The sequence below is a fragment of the Plecotus auritus genome (genome assembly GCF_963455305.1).
Source record: "Plecotus auritus genome assembly, chromosome: 8".
Classification (NCBI taxonomy): Eukaryota; Metazoa; Chordata; class Mammalia; order Chiroptera; family Vespertilionidae; genus Plecotus; species Plecotus auritus.
The window spans coordinates 141,563,635-141,581,979 of NC_137782.1; the positions used below are offsets into that span (position 1 = coordinate 141,563,635).

At 41.9% G+C, this 18,345-nt stretch overlaps 1 protein-coding gene across 14 annotated transcripts in view; it reads right to left on the reverse strand.

Annotated features, from left to right (window-relative positions):
* The window catches only part of VRK2 (VRK serine/threonine kinase 2), a 167,778-nt gene extending 150,740 nt beyond the window's left edge, over nucleotides 1-17,038 (reverse strand). For 6 of the 14 annotated variants that reach the window (XM_080686716.1, XM_080686709.1, XM_080686710.1 and 3 more), the window contains exons 1-2: nucleotides 16,841-17,038; nucleotides 14,989-15,129 (exon numbers count right to left, since the gene is read on the reverse strand). In XM_080686716.1, coding sequence (XP_080542842.1) covers nucleotides 14,989-15,124 — 136 coding nt within the window. In that variant the 5' untranslated portion in view covers nucleotides 15,125-15,129; nucleotides 16,841-17,038. Of the gene's footprint in view, nucleotides 1-2,786; nucleotides 2,882-14,988; nucleotides 15,130-16,106; nucleotides 16,199-16,812 lie in introns of those variants that run through there. The other 8 variants (XM_080686720.1, XM_080686714.1, XM_080686708.1 and 5 more) reach the window with 7 other exon arrangements.
* Nucleotides 17,039-18,345: the final 1,307 nt, after the last annotated feature.

Consider the following 18,345-nt stretch of genomic DNA (forward strand, 5'->3'; position numbering starts at 1 on the left):
TATTTAAAGACATTTTGAGTTTGCCTAAAGGGTTGATATGGAACTTAACTTTTTTGTTCAACTCTTAACCCTATAATTCCTAAACACAGTTCATTAATACACTTTCAGAAATGACATCGTAAATTCTGTATTTTAAGTTTAAAAACCCACTACATAAGAACTTCAGCTCCACCCTCACTTTTTGAAACACTTTCTAATATTCATGCTGAAGTTAGGTTTCAAATATGAGAAATCTTTCTTGTATCTTTCATTATGATCTCTATTTTGCAGGCCTTTACCGTTTCATGTGATGTTCTTACTATCCAAATCTATAATAATAAAAGTGTAATATGCTAATTAGACTGGATGTCCTTCTGGATGACCCTGGGGCTGCAAGGGAAGCCAGGTGCTGGCAGCTGGGGGAAGGAAGGCCTACTCTTGCACGAATTTCATGCATCGGGCCTCTAGTATCTATATTATAAAAGACCTGTAGCCTTAACGCCATAACGCCATAAGGACCAAAGACCGGTCACCAGGAGGTGCATGGAGCACCTCTCGGTCCCTCCCTCTGGCCCGTGAGCCACTCGCGGTGGCGGGGCAGGGCTCGCAGCTCACGCGGTGTGGCCCACAGGCTCCGATTGCAACAAGGCTGGCCGCCGGCAGGCGGGGTGGTGGGCGGGTAGGCGGGGCTGCGAGCATGGCAAGTAGCATGTGTGTGGGCAGGGCCACGCTATTTCGCACACTGGGCTTCTAGTATACTAATAAGCAGATAACAGAACCGTTATTTTTTTTTACATGATGATCTCTTTATGTCAGTTCTCTGTGACTTAGATTTGCTTTGCTTGCTCATTAATAGTACAACTAACTCATTGCTCAGTTGAGTCAACTCTTTCCTTAAAGTTTGTTTTCCATGTTTCTGTATCTCTCACCATCTTTCAAGATCTCACAGGTTTTTAGGGTCAGAGGAAATGAAATATTCTTCTCCCAATAAAAACCTGTCATTTTTACAAAGATTCCATAATGAATTCAATATACATTACATTAGATAATTTCAGAACATTTACACCTGTTCCCCAGTTTCTGCTGGAGTAGAAATTTTGAAATCATAGAAGTCTATACAATTTTTTTTCTTCTTGTTGGTATCACACAGCAACATTTGCCCATTAGATACACAGCTCTGTTTTGCTTTATTCTCACTTTTCTTGGAATGTATTGTGAGAGAATTTTTTCGTAGGTTTTATTACTTTTCCTTCTACCATCCTAACAATTAGTAAGATAGCTTTGCGTAAGTAATACTCCTTCTCAACTGTAATACATTTGACACTGGATATCTACATTAGACTTGTAACACATGAGCATTTATTAGAAAAAAAGATCAAGTATAATGAACAGCTTTTCTTCACATTCTCCAGAAATTAAAATTGTAACCCCGTTAATAGCACCATAAGTGCTCAAAAACATATATTCTGATGTAATATGGTATTTTGTTCATTTTTTCTTTGCTATGTATATACATCAAAAACCATTCTAGCATAAAAATTAGCATTACAATAACTCTCTTCTCTGTTAAAAATATCTTAAAATTTGCCTCTACACCAAATGTTATAATTTTTTTCATAAAATCATTTATAGGTATCTAATAAATCACTACTATTGTATAATATCTTGAAATAACTAAAAAAACTATTCATCTATTATAAAATAAAATATGTTGGTATCTGAACAAAGTCTATAAGAAAATGTTTTGTTTATCAAGATTCCACTTATCCAAGTATTTGTTCATCTTACTTTTTGAAAGACCTAGACTTGTAAATAGTGTATCTTTAAATTACAATGCAATAAAGAAAAAGATATGGTCATGAATAATTCAATATTTTATAAAAATATCTATTTTTACATCCTTATGAAAATTTTGTCATTGGAAGTTAAAGAGGCCTCTTTTGATCTTCCTATTGCTTATGAGACTCAAAACAAATACAGAAAATCCTATAAACTAGGCAAAGTTATCCATTTCTGAAAAAGCAGGAAAATCCACCAAATGTTTCTCATCAGTTTGTATGTACTATTGGTTGCCTATTCTCACTTTTCATAAAACTTTTGTCTGACCTAAGTATCATACATTTTAAATGTATTTTTTCCAGTTCTTAACATTAGATTTACTATAAATATCAGATGTTCTTTCACAGATTTCATGAACATAATATTAAAAACATATCACTGATGCTCTACACCTCGAGTTGTCAATCTGAATGAAAATGACACCATTAGCATCATCACTAACAGATTTCTCAAATTAGCTGCCAATACTATCAATTAGATAGTTCACTGTTATTTTAGAAATGAGGATGTCATAAGCATGTCATTTGCCACTATTTTTTCTGGCTAGAATTAATTCAAAGTGTTCTTGACAAAGGACATCAATCGGGAGAGCAGAGAAATCTGAGTTCAAAGGTAGATGCAGACAATTACGGTGGCCTGGGGGCAAATTACTTAACCTCCCGAGGCCTCAATATCTTTCATATTAAGTTGTTGGGAGGATTATGAAACAATGTGTGTAAAGCATTTAACACAGAGCTTGGCACACACTAGTAAAATATTTTAGTACTAGATGATGATGATGATTTCCTAAAAAAAAAAACAAAAAACAAAAAACAAAAACCAACAAACAAAAAACTACCCTAATAGGTAGCAGATACCATAGACACATCCGACTCATCAGCTACTCTCTACCAGATTCTCTTTCATTCTTTTCTACTTTTCTATGTTCTATGCTCATGCCCCGCTCAGTGAAGGTTTGATAACATTACCTGCAAGAATTTCATTAGGTGGCACTCAGAACACCTTACAATGGAGGCTATGCTCACCAGGAGGCTATGCTCTCTCACACACACCGTAGCTTCTGAGTGCTCTTGAAACAAAGTTGTGGAAGCTGCCTTTACTCCACACTAAGCACAGGAGAGAAAAATGGCCAGTGTCTCTGGGGAATAATTAACAAAAGACAGTTTGTTTCATCTTCATGATAAAATACAGCATCCCTATTAAAAGGCAAATTCATCATTCCCAAAAGTTAAATAGAATGACACTTTAAAAGTAATTCCAGCTGATTAGATTTAGGGTTCTGAAAAAAAAAATTTTTTTAATTCATGAATATACTCTGAATCTTTCATTTGATTTTAAAATGTATAAATGTTCATTTAACTTTGAGCCCTTGCCTCTCAGTGTTCTATTCTGAGCTAGTCAAACAAGTGGTAGCAGGCATGCTGGGCACAATAATACTGCCTCTCATATTTAAATACTCTTTGTCAGTTGGATTGCAAATTAAAGACAGTCTCCTGAACACTGACACATTTTCAATGATTGATTTTGCAAAACGTGTTGATTTTTTTCTACACTGTTTTGCCTCTGTGTGTGTCAACTTTGGCCTTCTTTTCTTGCTCCTTTGCAGCACTGCTGTCTCTTTGAAGCAATTGTCTGCCTGATATGAAAAATGTACATTAAGCCTCATGACTAATTACATAGATAAAAATTCCTGATCTCCACTATGAAATACCTATGCCCAGCAACCAGAACAAAAGCTTCTGACTATGTACAAAACTCTTAAATCAAACCTGTCATTCACTTAAAAGAAATTCCAATAATTTATTTCCCATTAAAGTTGTGTTTACATTCTGTGAAAAGTGGATTTCTTATGCATGTGACATGCCTACAAGTCAATTCATTTAACAATAAACACCATCCCTTTTCTCCACACCATTTCATACTTGCTATTAGGTCTACTTCAAATAAGTGCTACTCAGTGGAACTGTTTTAATCTAGACACCACACTGTTTAGTCTTAATACCATATCCATTTAACTCTCCCTACACTACGCATGAGCAAAGCAAAGCAGACTTTTCCCAATAAATCCTACAATCTATGGAGTATTTAAAAAATACTGTGTCTTATCCCTCCACCACATGTTACAGCACAAAATTCCATCTCAGACAGTTGCTGGGAAAATTATTTTTCCAGAACAAACTACTTCTGGAGTTAATTAACCCAATCATTTTTAGAAAACTATCACAAGCAAGGCCTTGGTTAAGCGCCCTGAGAATGCCTACAATGAGTTTATCACCTAATGTTGGTTGGGGGGTGAATAGGACAATACACCAATAACAACCAAACAAAACAAGATGAGCACTGAGAGAGAGCACTCTGTAGGAACAAAGAGAAAGAAAAGGTGTGGATACTCCCCTAATTTAGCATCTTAGAATTTCCAGAAGGCCCACCAGCCATTCGTTTTCACAACTGGTCCTAGCAGCAGACGCCCCTCATTCCCAGTCTACCAAACCTGGGTACTCCACGGTGTGGCTGTTACCAAGTGCAGTAAATGCATCACATGCCATCACACTACCATTTTGGGAAGCCCTACAATGACTACCAGTGTACCTACTGGCTAGTCCAACCCTGGCTATGAAATTGTGGTTGCTTGAAAATGATGTTTCAGCATGGAAAGACGTGTGTGTGTTGGTGGGGGGGGGGGGCGGGGAGGGGAAGGGGTAGGGGAAGGAGCCACACATCTCACTAGAAATGGCCACAATACCTAAGCAGAGCAAGTTGGATGGTCTGCACATGAGCCAAAGCTGAGAGTTTCATTGCCTTTGTTGGCTCATGTCACTTCTTTAATTAATGTCACTTTCTCTGGTTTAATATCAGAGCAAGTGACAAGAGTGCTTCTGGATGAATTGTGTTTTCTGAGGCCTGTATGGCACACTCTCCCGCAGTCTGACAGAGGGACGTGCCAGTTTCACTTGGCAGTTACCCTGCACCAGCTTTAGTTTTAGTAGTTTAATTTGTGGCAGTTATATGTTTTGAATACGTTGAAGTATTCACAACGGTCTCATGGAATCTGTTCCATAGATAAAGTTTACACAGTGGAAAAGAAAAGGCAATGGCTATACGGCGATTGGGAAAAGACTCTCTTGGCCACAGCTGGTCTTACAGGCATTCCTGTAAATTTAAGAGCATTGAGGGGATATGGTTAAAGTGATCAGAAGGAATGATGCCTTTTTTTTTTCCTACTTCTGTAGTTGGTGTGAGACGATCATAAGGAATATGGTATTTAGAACTCGATTTTATGCAAAATCCATTATTCAAGAAGTGAAGTTTATATACATGATAGACATGCAATGAAATACATGTTAGAATAGGAAGCTGTGTTACTTACGCATTAAGTTGGTTCTAACATTTTGGTAAACTAAGTTTTTATTGTATAAAATTCAGAAGAATCTCTGCCTTGAGGAAAAAGGACTAAACTTTTCCTTTGGTTTGTTAAAGATCTTCCTGTTTCAAGCTGAAGCATTTTTATTTGGAGTTTTTCCTTCGTCTCCTTTATACACTTTTGTGAAGCCTCATCAGTTCATGGTAAGAGCTGCCACCAAGGAGTTCTTGCAAACTTTGCCCGCCCTTTCTAAATTTAGGGTTCTTTACTGCAGCAGGCTGAAGACCTGGCTTTGATTGCACCTGACTCTGCGGGAGAAGAGAAACACTCCTCTCCACCGAACGCATGCTGCTTAAGTGCTGGAGGCACTTGCAGGAGAGGAACTCTCATTGGAAACTTCATTACAATACTGTCTCTTCCCTACATGGAGTAGTAATTCTCATTCACCAAAGATAGAATTTTGCCCGACACAGCCACGGGAGCTCCTGTTTGACTTTCAAAATTAATCAACCTCCAAGCTAGAGTAGAAATGGCATGTCCTTTCACCTTAAGCACAAAAAAGCTCTCAACAGACTGCCGTTTTTACATCCCTGGATGGAAGTTTGGGCCCCTGATACTTAAACTTGATGCACATACTGGGTTTCTGGCAGGCTTTTGCCCATCCCCATCTGCTAGCGTGGCACCGTGCCCATTCAGAAGGTGTGATGCCAGTTTCAATAGGGCATAGGTGCCAATCAAAGATGGGTTTGGAGGGGTGGCATGCAGAACGCAGCAAAAGTCAGTTCTTCTGCCAGAAGATCCTCCTGTTATCATACAATGCCAATGGAGGGCCACATGCTTCATTGCTTGGGTTCACATTGCATCTGTAGATGTTTCTGGCCTTCGATGGATGTCTTTCTCCGGCAGCTTTTTCCTCAAGTATTACGTGATTGGAGATGTTAGAAAAGAAAAGTCTACCTGACTAATGGAAGGCCATCCTTTTAAAACAATGGAAAACTTCAACAACTGGCTCGGAATCACTGCTGAGTTGTCTGTCTTTTCTCCTAAAATAGTCTAATACTTAGACTTCTGTAAAGCGTACTCAGTTCATGGAAAGGAGTGATAAGGGGAAGCATTCTGAAGAAGCATGATTACAAAACCACGTACGTACGCAGTATATAACCCATGAAAAACTATGTATCATTGTTAAGTGTGAATGGTGGACAAATATCATCCAAATAGCTCATTTCTATGAGTTCTCCTATTTAGAACTTTGAAATTTCACTTTTCATTTATTTTATAATCACAGACATGCCTATGTCTTAAAAGAATGACCATACCTCCTACTATTTATTCTTCTTCTATATCTAAAGAGAAGACCCTAAAAAACACTTCAGAAGCAAAAGTCTATCCATATTTCATAAGGAAGCCAGACTCTTTCAAAAGCTGAGAAGTCTTTTACTCTATGGCAGGAGAGATGAGCTCTTCTCCTGGAGAAGACCTGTCCCTATAGCAATAGGTTTCACATGTTAAAACCTCAACCATTGTAAATGGTTACAAATTAGTAACAGGTGCAGTGGAACAGACATTATATGTAAATCACTGAAGAACAAGAGTTTATAAATCTTTCCCAAAGAAAGAGTTTAACAGCAAAAATGTTGAAGATGAGAGCCATAATATAAATATGTTAAAAAGGCTGGACACTTAAAAAAATAAAAAAGACAAGCAAAGGCTAAGACTTAGAAGGACTCTCCCCCTTTTTTTTTTTTTCATACAAAGCCAAACTTTTGTAAATACTTAGATTTCTTAACTGATAGGAAAATAGACAGTGCTCTCTCTTTAAAAACTCAAATTTAATAGCCTGTGGATAGCACACACAAAATTAAAATACAACTGCTAGGGCCTCTTAAGTATAGGCCCAACCAATATATCAAATTCACAAGGTCCAAGTGATCCTTTCCTCTTTTGAATTTATATCGCCTTTTCTCTCTCTACACCTTCATCTGTGAACTAATTTATCGCATATAATTTCTAGTACAAGTTACCCTTATTTCCTTCTTCTTTCCACCCCACAGTCAGTATCGTTTGCAAAATATCCTAGTAACAGTTGTGGTGGCATCAAAATGGTGCACTGTGTCAAATAAAACTGCCTATCTCAAAGCCTTCTCGGTAAAACACTGCCAGAATAACATTTAATACAGCAATGTGCAATGAAGCAATATGTGTTCCAATAACTGCATCTTGGTGATAGGCTCTTCTGAACATTATTCTTCATACCTTAAAAATCAACCCATTACAGCTGTCTAAAAAATAAAATAAGTAAAAATCATACTGGTATATTGCCGAAACTGGTTTGGCTCAGTAGATAGAGCGTCCAGCCTGCAGACTGAAGGGTCCCGGGTTCCATTCCGGTCAAGGGCATGTACCTTGGTTGCGGGCACATCCCCAGTGGGGGGTGTGCAGGAGGCAGCTGATCGATGTTTCTCTCTCATCGATGTTTCTAACTCTCTATCCCTCTCCCTTCCTCTCTGTAAAAAATCAATAAAATATATTAAAAAAAAATCATACTGGTATAAATAACCTTTTCTATTTCTTTATAAGTAGAAGTATGTTTTCTCAGCAATCAAATAAGTGGGTTAAATTTTAATAATTTCTAAAAATCCTAGTATCCCTACCAACTCCCCCGCCTCTGTGTTTCTGAAGATCAAAATTGAGCTAACTGGAGAGCATGGCCAAAAAAGCGTAATGATGGTCACTTAGATGAAGTCTAAACACTTATCCATGCATAAAGGATTCAGACGTAAGGCTTCACCAGAGTTCATTTTAGTTCTAGTAATGTATTCTTCTTCATAAAAGGTGCTATTGATTCACTATCAATAAAGCATACATAGATTATTTTAGGTGACAGCCTGCTATTTAACTTGTCCCAGCCTATCATGTGACTCTAAGATTACAGGCTGGGATTAAGGGTGACATCTATAATAATGGAAGATAATAAAGCAAACTGGCTCATATGGGTTAAATATCCCAATCTCAGTCTCTCAGGCAAGTAACTCTTAAACATTCTCTACTCTGTACTTGATATTCTTTTTTTTTAAATATATTTTATTGATTTTTTACAGAGAGGAAGGAAGAGGGATAGAGAGTTAGAAACATCAATGGGAGAGAAACATCGATCAGCTGCCTCCTGCACACCTCCTACTGGGGATGTGCCTGCAACCAAGGTACATGCCCTTGATTGGAATTGAACCTGGAGCCCTTCAGTCTGCAGGCCGATGCTCTATCCACTGAGCCAAACCAGTCAGGGCTGTACTTGATGTTCTAAAGCTGCTAAAGAGTCACCACTATGCCCAACTTCAAAAACTAAAACTTCCACAGATAAATCATTTCCATTTTTCCTCATACAAGTCTTCAAAGGGACTTAGCTAAAGCTTATTATCTACTAGTGGCCTGGTGCACGAAATTCATGCACATTAAAAGGGGATTAGTTAGAGGAAATAATTTAATATTGCTATTTGCCCTTTCTCTATAATAGAAGTGTCAGAGATGAAAGAAAATTAGTAAAATGTATAAGAAAACCTCCCTCCTGTCAGAGTCTGGGGCACACCATGGGACCCAGAGTCAAGTCCCTGCCCACCCACATGTGCCGCAAAATTGCGTGAGACCCAGACCTGGCGGGCCCCCACCCCTCAATGGGATAGATCCAGACCTGGCTAGTCCCACCCTTGTCAAGCCCCGCTGGGCAGGAAATGTAGCCTCAGGTCCCTTGGCCTGGTGCCAGGACGGGGAGCATGGCCTGAGGTCCCCCAGCCCAGACCGGGGTGGGGGGGCGTGCCTTGAGGTCCCCTGTCAAGCCCCGCCAGGTATGGGAGATGGCCTGAGATCCCATCAAGCCCCGCTGGGTGGGGGGCATGGCCTGAGGTCCCCCATCAAGTCCTGCCAGGCGGGGGGCGAAGGGGGGGCACACAGCCTCAAGTCCCCCGGCCCGGCACTGGGAGGGGGTAACAGCCTCAGGTCCCCTGTCAAGCCCCATTGGCAGGGGGGTGCAGCCTCAGGTCCCCCCTGGGTGGGGGGTGCGGCCTGAGTTCCCCTGACCTAGCACTGGGGGTGCACCTTGAGGTCCCCTGTCAAGCCCCGCTAGGCAGGGGGTGCAGCCTCAGGTCCCCTGGCTCGGTGCCGGGGTGGGGGCACGGCCTGAAGTCCCCTGTCAAGCCCCACCTGGTGGGGGGCATGGCCTGAGGTCCCCCTGCCTGGCACTGGGGCCGGGGGAGCAGCCTGAGGTCCCCTAGCCCAGCACCAGGATGGGAAGCGCAAATTGAGTTCCCCTGTCAAGCCCTGCCGGGTGGGGGATGCAGCCTGAGGTCCCCTGTCAAGCCCCACAGGGTCAAGGGAGGGTGTAGCCTCAGGTCCCTGCTGATTGCTTTTTAAGGCTCGTTATGGGAACTTGGCCTCAGCTGTGGGTGCAGCCATCTTTGTGACGGAGTGATGGTTAATTAGCATATTCCCTCTTTATTAGATAGGATGATTCTGTGTTTCTGGATTTTTTACTAACTCTTAAAACCCATTATCATTCATATCTGGAGCAAACAAGACAGCTTAAAGGAGGATTTTCCACGATATCATCGTGGCTACTACTGTAAACTTTAAGGGAAAAATAGTTACGGTTGGTAAGTAAAATGCCATAGTCTTCCACTGACATTCCCTATGTTCTTAGTTATACCACATTAGTAGCTAAATCTATCACAATCCTTGGCAGGGTAAATGGAAAATCCCTCCAATAGATGTCTTTGTCACCATCCTAACCCCCTGTGGCACCAAACACTGAACCTAGAGTTAGTTCAATTATCACTGAGGATGTGAAATTCTAATTAAATAAACAAATTAAATGTAAGTGCTTGCCAAGTTCTAAATTGTTTAAAAACATTATTTCAATCCTCACAATTAATATTATCCCAATTAAACAAAATAGAAAGAAAGACTCGGAGAAACCAAGATGGCGGCATAGGTAAACACCTAAACTGCTGCCTCGCACAACAATTTCAAAACTACAACTAAAAGACAAAATGGACATCATCCGGAACCACAGGAAGGCTGGCGGAGTGGAAATTCTACAACTAGAAGGAAAAAGAAAAGCACACTGAGACTCACAGGAGCTGCGGAAGGCAGAGGTACAGCGGCGCACACGAGGAGAAGACTAGCAACTGAGTGCGTGGCTGGCTTTCTCAAGCGGGAGGGAGACAAAAGCTCCCAACTGTGCTGAACTCCAGTTCCGGGCGAGACTCTGGGGACCGAGACTCATTCAGGGAGAAACTGGACTGTCTGGCAGTGGGCAAAACTCGAGGGCGGCTTTCTCTCAGAGGTGCTTGCAGTGATTACCACAGGACACTGAGACCCAGGGACCTCTTAGGGAAGGGCTGATGGGAAGCCATTGCTGTGTGCTCTGCCCTGAGATCCCACCCCACGAAGCCATTGTTGTTTGCTCTGCCCTGAGACTCCACCCCATCCAAGCTGAGCGCAGAGGCTTTTGCATATGAATAAATAGCCTGGTCCTTTGAATTCTAATCTTACCTAACAAACTGCAGCTGAGTCAGTGAGACCCAGAACATCCAAAAGAAGGCCCAAGGCCCCACAGCAGCTTGCATTGCTTCACAGCTGGGCCTCATCTGGGCACCTCCAAAACCCAAACAAAGAAGAGGAATCTGCAGATCTCTCCATAGCTCCTCCTGGGTGGCCTCAGGCAGAGGCTAAATTAGCACCTACTTGGAGATCCAAGAGCCAGTGGTCAGAGTGGGACCATCCAGATTACAACTCCTCAGATCCATAAGGAACACACTTTTGTCTCATAAGGGTGTCTCCAGCACAGAAGTTCTCCCATCATAGACAAAGCTGATCCTCACAGCCAATTGGCCTAGAGGTCAATTCCTCCCAGTGATTCCAACAACAATCAAGGCTTAGCTACAACAAGGCTGAGCACACAGTCCACAAAGGGGTGCACCAAGAGTGTCCACCTCAGGTAACTGGGGAGGCTGAGCCACTGGGCCCTATCAGATACCTAGCACACAAAGCCACTCTATCAATCAGGGAAGCAACCAAAATGCGTAGACAAAGAAACAGGTCACAAATGAAAGAAATGGAGGAAAGCAAACTACTGAATATAGAGTTCAAAACCACGGTTATAAGTTTTTCAAGAATTTTCTAGAAAAGGCCAATAAATTTAGTGAGACCCTCAAGGATATGAAAAAGGACCAACTAGAAATTAAGCATACACTGACTGAAATAAAAAATAATATACAGAGATCCAACAGCATACTAGAGGATCACAAGAATCAAGTCAAAGATTTGAAATACAAAGAAGCAAAAAACACACAACTGGAAAAGCAAAAAGAAAAAATAATCCAAAAATATGAAGATAGTGTAAGGAGCTTCTGAGACAACTTCAAGCATACCAACATATGAATTATGGGGGTGCCAGAAGAAGAGAGAGAGCAAGATATTGAAAACCTATTTGAAGAAATAATGACAGAAAACTTCCCCCACCTGGTGAAAAGAAATGGATTTACAAGTCCAGGAAGTGCACAGAACCCCAAACAAAAGGAATCCAAAGAGGACCACACCAAGACACATCATAATTAAAATGCCAAGAGCAAAAGACAAAGAGAGAATATTAAAAGCAGCAAGAGAAAAAGTTACCTACAAGGGAGCACCCATACGAATGTCAGCTGATTTCTCAACAGAAACTATGCAGGCCAGAAGGGAGTGGCAAGAAATATTCAAAGTGATGAATAGCAAGAACCTACAACCAAGATTACTCTATGCAGCAAAGCTATCATTCAGAATTGAAGGGCAGATAAAGAGCTTCACAGATAAGAAAAAGCTAAAGGAGTTCATCACCACCAAACCAGTATTATATGAAATGCTGAAAGGTATTCTTAAAGAGGAAGAATAAAAAGGTAAAGATAAAAATTATGAACAACAAATACATATCTATCAACAAGTGAATCTAAAAATCAAGTGAATAAAAAATCTGAAGAATAGAATGGACTGGTGAATATAATAGAATCAGGGGCATAGAAAGGGAGTGGACTGACAATTATCAGAGGGAAAGGGGTGTGGGGGGTGCAGGAAGAGACTGGACAAAAATTGTACACCTATGGATGAGGACAGTGGGGGCGGGGGGGGGGGGAGTAAGGGCAGAGGGTGGGGTGGGATCTGGGTGGAGGGGAGCTATGGGGGGAAAAAAAGAGGAACAATTGTAATAATCTGAATAAAGATTTATTAAAAAAAAAAAAAAAAAAGAAAGAAAGACTCGTTACTAGGAAAAAGTCACACCATTTTTAGGTGGCTTAGTAAGGTCAGAATTCAACCCAGATTTGCCAAACACCAAAACCCGTGCTCTTATTTGTGCAATTCTCTGAGAGCAGAATTCATACTCAGTTCTCTCTCCTCCCCGGGAGTCTTAGAAACATTTCCACTTACTTTATACTACAGCGACAGCATTTTTTCCCATCCTTTAAACCAGTTTCCTTTCTTCCTTTTTTTTCTCTTTACATACTGTATACAAAGAAGAACCTTGACTTTGTTCTTGTATTCAAATTTTTCCCTCTTATAAGTGTTACTATTAATGCTACAGGCACATCATCTCTTCAAGTCAAGAGTAAACAGCAAACTTCTCTGCCCTTTGCTGATCACTGAAAGGTCTTAGCTACTGGTCTCAAGACTAGAGAACAGCTGTATATGTACAATGAGCTAGACAAAGAGGCTAGTTTCTCCTCAGCCTTAGGTAACAAATGCTGATAATGTGTCTGCTCAAACAGTCTATCTGAAATTACCGGCTTCTTCACTTTTACACAAGAAGTGATGAGAACCACGGTAAAATGCAAAAACATGATACAATTTCCAATGGATTTGCTTAGATAGCTTTCAAAATAATCAATACAAAGTAGTTTAATGAAGTTATTGCTGAAGGCATCTCACTAAAGAGCTGATTCTATGAATCATGGGTGCCACTTTTGAAGGAACAATGATAACATTTGGGACACAGTTTTATTATAGTTTCTTTGTGGAGCCTTTTCCTCAAACCTAAACCTTTTTTAATGTCCTTTCCTCAATGGTGTTCACTTGCTAATATTTTTAGGATCCAGGTTCTAAAATTTAGACAGTAGGAGGTATTGCAAACATACAGAACCTTGAAAATTGTTGTACAACATATACTGATTGGAAATGAGAAAAAATAAGCAAAAAATATTTGGCATGTACTTAGACTGAAAGAAGCAAAGACTTTTCTGTATTTGAAAAGAGACAGATCACATGCCTGAGCAAATACATTCCTTTTCACCACACAAGTAGTATGTGCACATGTATATGTATATCTGTACACACTGTCATATCCTCCATCTATTTTTCTAAGGGACTATTCATCTCATCCCTTCTTATGTTCCCCTACTAAGATCCTATATAATAAAAAGCTAATATATAAATTGACCAAACGGTGGAACAACTGGTCACTATGACGCACACTGACCACCAAGGGGCAGACGCTCAATGCAGGAGCTGCCCCCTGGTGGTCAGTGCGCTCAGCCAGAAGCTGGGCTCACGACCAGCAAGCACAGTGGCGGGAGCCTCTCCTGCCTCCATGGCAGCGCTAAGGACCTCTGGGGGATGTCCGACTGCCTGCTTAGGCCCGCTCCCTGCTGGGAGCGGGTCTAAGCCAGCAGTCGGACATCCCCCAAAGGGTCCTGGAATGCGAGAGGGTGCAGGCTGGGCTGAGGGACCCACCCTCAGTGCATGAATGTCGTGCACCAGGCCTCTAGTGGTATATAAGTGCTCATATCTCACCATTTTTGGGGATGTTTCCTTTTTTATTCTCTATAATATCCCTATGCGTATAACATTAAAATGAATAAATCTGTACACTTGTTTCCTGTTAATCTACCTGTTGTCAATTCATTTCATAAACCCAGCTATCAAACCTATGAGGGTAGAGGGATAGTCCTTTCCTCCCCAACAGTTTGAAATGTTTAATGAGGAACCCAAGATTCCCGCAATGGGGTCTTTTACCAACTTCTTAAACTCCTGTAGAAACAGATGTAATGAGTCAATACATTTAGGAAAACTTATCCTTCAAGGTAATTTTTTTATATCACTAATATTTACCTTATTTTATTCAATCTAGTCTTGTTATAGATAACCTCTAATCATTAAACTACAGGTTTAAGGTAGCCCTGAATGAGCTTTTTAAAATTTAGTGTAAACATTTTAAAATATAGTGTACAAGTGTAAATATAGGGTAAATATCCTCAGCTAAGGCTCCATGCACCAAAGAACTCAGAAAATAATATTGAGCGTCTATTTTCTCAATTATCCCAAAGACAGCACATAATCAGTAGACTCTCTAGATGCACAGGAGAGAAAATTCGTTCCATGGAGTAGATGCTTTGAGATATTGAAGGGCAATTCTCTGGTGGAGCCTAATTAAGAAATGACCAGACCAGATTCACGAATGCAGAGTGTTTGTATTTGTGTAGTTGTGGTTTCCCAGCTGTAAAAAAGCAATGTTTCCAGGAAAACACACTCTCAAAAAAGAACATTAACATTGTGTCTGGTAGCCTGTGTAATTAGGCTCTGAAAAGACTGCTAAGAGTCCTTCAGAAAAAAAAAAAAAAAAAATGAACAAGGACGGAGACCAGTCATGTTTTGAAACTAGACGTTCTACACGTTAACTATCTTCACATTACTAAAGCACATTTATTCTATTTTATTTCAAAGTTTCAATTTCAAAACATTACAGTGACTTATATAAGAACATGTGGTAATATACAGTTATACTTTACCTAAATATATTAATCCAAACCCTCCAGAACCAATCATCTTGCCCAGCACCCATTGCTTTCCTTCCATATCATCCAGAACCTTGCCTTCTGGAAGTGGGACAGGAAGTTTGTATTTCTCATTTCTTCTTGGTGGCATCACTTCTGCTGGCAGAAGAGGGGAGAGGCCAGGGATTAAAAATAGAAACAACAGCAACAAAATATTCCGGTTAATATACATTTCTCAAAATATCTTCTAGGGGGGGGCACTTTCCCAGGTTCCTAGAAATTAGGATTCTGGTCAATTGGGTCTGTTCAAACGGAAGCTTCACATATATTACAATGTTGAAATCTAGGAGGTACTGATGGTAAAAAAAAATAAACAGACAAACATAACACAAAATACAAACCTGTTTAACTTAATGCAACATTTCCAAAATTCATTTGGGGGTCTATAATACTATTAACACCTTAAGAACTGAGTTCACAATTTCTGATGAAAAAGAGAGAATTTTACATATTCCTTTCATTGACATGAGGTCTTGGGTCACTAGGAAAGAATACAACTATGGATTGTGAAAATGGCAATGTACACCATTGCCAAACACAGCAAATGGCACGGAGTATTTGTTAAAGAAGCTGGGGATTTTCATGGATTTATAATTTATAAAAGGACTTATAATTTAGCAGAAGTCTAGGCCACTGGGCAGTTTCAGGCCTGCACACGCCTCCTTCAGCTTCTTTCGGTTTTTCTATAGCCTGTCCCTTCCCACCTTCACCAACGTGAAAACTGCCCTGCCTGAGAGATTAGTGTGGTATTGGCAACAGCAAAAGCATGGGCTCCACAGAACAGTCACACAATTTTAATCAATTAATTATAATTGAACACAGGTTAGTGAATTTCACAATTAGAGATTTTGCACTGGAAGAGAACATTTCTTTGGGGGTGGAGGGGGACAGCATATATGCCTGAAACCAATTTAAATGTGAAGGTAACTGCAATCCTGTATTTCCAAATAATTTCTTAAAAGTGTTGAGAGCTTCTGAATAAAAATTAATGTAAAGTTCCGTTGTATCATCTTCCCATCTTCCAAATGAGAACGTTTCTGTTCCTTTTAATAGGTTTTCTGTCCTTCACTTACTTTAATCCAGTGTCCGGCTATCTTTTACAGCAAGGTCTCAGGTAGTGCAAAGAAACAGCTGACACCTTTCAGGATATTCACCTGTCCTCCTCCTATGGAGCCCAGGGAAGCCGGGAAGTTAGATGGTGAACTGAGCCCAAAGTAGAAAAAAGTTTTGTGGGGGTTCCCCCTGAACCAGTACTTTGTATTTACTAGTGTCCACTACATATTCGCTGGTTTAAAACCTAAAGTCTCCAAAGAACAACGTTCAGCTGGGCAAAAATTCTAAATAAGTCTAAAGTGGAGGGAGGCAGTTGGCATGCAAACTTGAGACCCGAAATGAAACTGACTATGACACGCACATCCTGGGCGCGGATCCCGAGCTCCCTTTCCCCGCAGCCTCCCTCCAGGCCAGTGCCCGGGTGTTCTGCTTCTGGACTTCATCCCGCGGCTGTGAAAAAAGCTCACCGCAGCTTCCGGGGGACAAACCGGTACCCAGAACCTGAACACGAGCCAGGACTGGGCGTGGGGCGCGCGGCAGGGGCGGGAGCGCGCGGCCCAGCACCCGGTTCGCGGGGAAGGCCGGCCGACCCAGCGCGCAGCCTGCGGGCGCCTGGAGACTGGCTTCCCGCCTCTCGCTCTCCCGGGACCGAACAGAGGGAACCCTACCCGCTTCCCCGCCGGCGCTTCGGGCAAACGCGAGTTAAAGGGGGCGCCGGGTTCTCACTCGAGTTAGGAAAAAGTCAGGAACCAACCGCGGAAGCAGGGACTCTCCGGGCCAGCGTCTCCCTCCGAAGGCGGCTCCTCCCGGGCCTGGGGTGCGGCACGGGCGGGGCCGGCGGAGAGACTGCGGGAGACGCCTGCACCCGCAGCTGGAGGAGGAACACGGGCCCTTGGCGTCCAAACCGCGCGCTCGCTCCCCGCTGCCCTCGCGGGGCCGGGCGGGGCCGCGGGCCTCCAATCCCGCGGGGAGGCGGGTCCTGCGCCGGGGCCGCCCCAGGCAGGGGCCAAACGGACTTGGCCGCACCTGGGCCCGCTGCGCCGGCACCGCCTCGCTCGGGGCGGAGACGCCGGCGCTGGGCCCGCGGATTGCCGGGCAGGCCGCGGCCGGTGCTGTCCTGGGGCCTGTCCGCGCTGCCGGGCCGCTGAGGGGAAGAGGAAGCGGCGGGTCGGAGAGCTGGTTCACACCACGCACCTCGCCCGCCAGCCTGGAAGCTCAGCCCTCAATTCCGTGGGAAACATCCAGGACGCACATTTGTGTAGGTGGGATTTTAGGTCTCTTGTTCAATGACCTAAGGCCTAGGGAAAAACACTTACAAAACATTTTAATAACCTACTAATGTCTTTAACCTGAACTCAAAACTTCTGGGTAAGGGTAATGCTTTCTACGTAACCAGAATTTCCAACTCAATCACCAAGTACTGACCAAGCACTTCCCAGAAAACTAACACACTAGCGAGGCCCTGGGGAGCAGCAGGCCTGGTGTGAGCAGGTGCTGCAACACAGCCTTTAGGCTCTAAGAGGTATACTGGCTCAAGACCGATTTACAAATTGGATAATCTTGTCTTTACTTTTATTTTTCAGTTACAGTTTATGTTTAATATTGGTTTGTATTAGGTTCAGGTGTACAGTGTAGTGGTTTGACCATCACATACTTTACAAAGTGTTCCCCCAGATGTTTCCAGTACCCACCGGGCAATATAGTTACTACAATATTATTGACTATATTCCCTATGCTGTACTTTACATCCCCATATTATTGACTATATTCCCTATGCTGTGCTTTACATCCCCGTGACTGTTCTGTAACTACCAATGTGTATTTCTTAATCCCGTGACCTATTTTTCACCCATCCCCTTACCCCCCTACCCTCTGGCAACTATCAGTCTATTCTCTATGAGCCTGCTTCTAATTTTGTTCATTTTATTTCACATATAAATGAAATCATATGGCATTTGTCTTTCTCTGTCTGACTTATTTCACTTAGCCTAATACCCTCTAGGTCCATCCATGCTGTCACAAATGGTAAGATTTCTTTTTTTTTTTCTTTTAATGGCAGAATAATACTCCTGTGTGTATATGTACCACCACTTTTTATCCAGTTGTCGATTGATGGGCAATTGGGTTGCTTCCACATCTTGGTTATTATAAATAACGCCCCATTTCCAAATTGGATAATCTTGATTAAATGTAATTACAAACTGCAATTTTGTTGTCTGCGAAATGGAAATAACCCTAGTTATTTAGGTTATAAGGTTC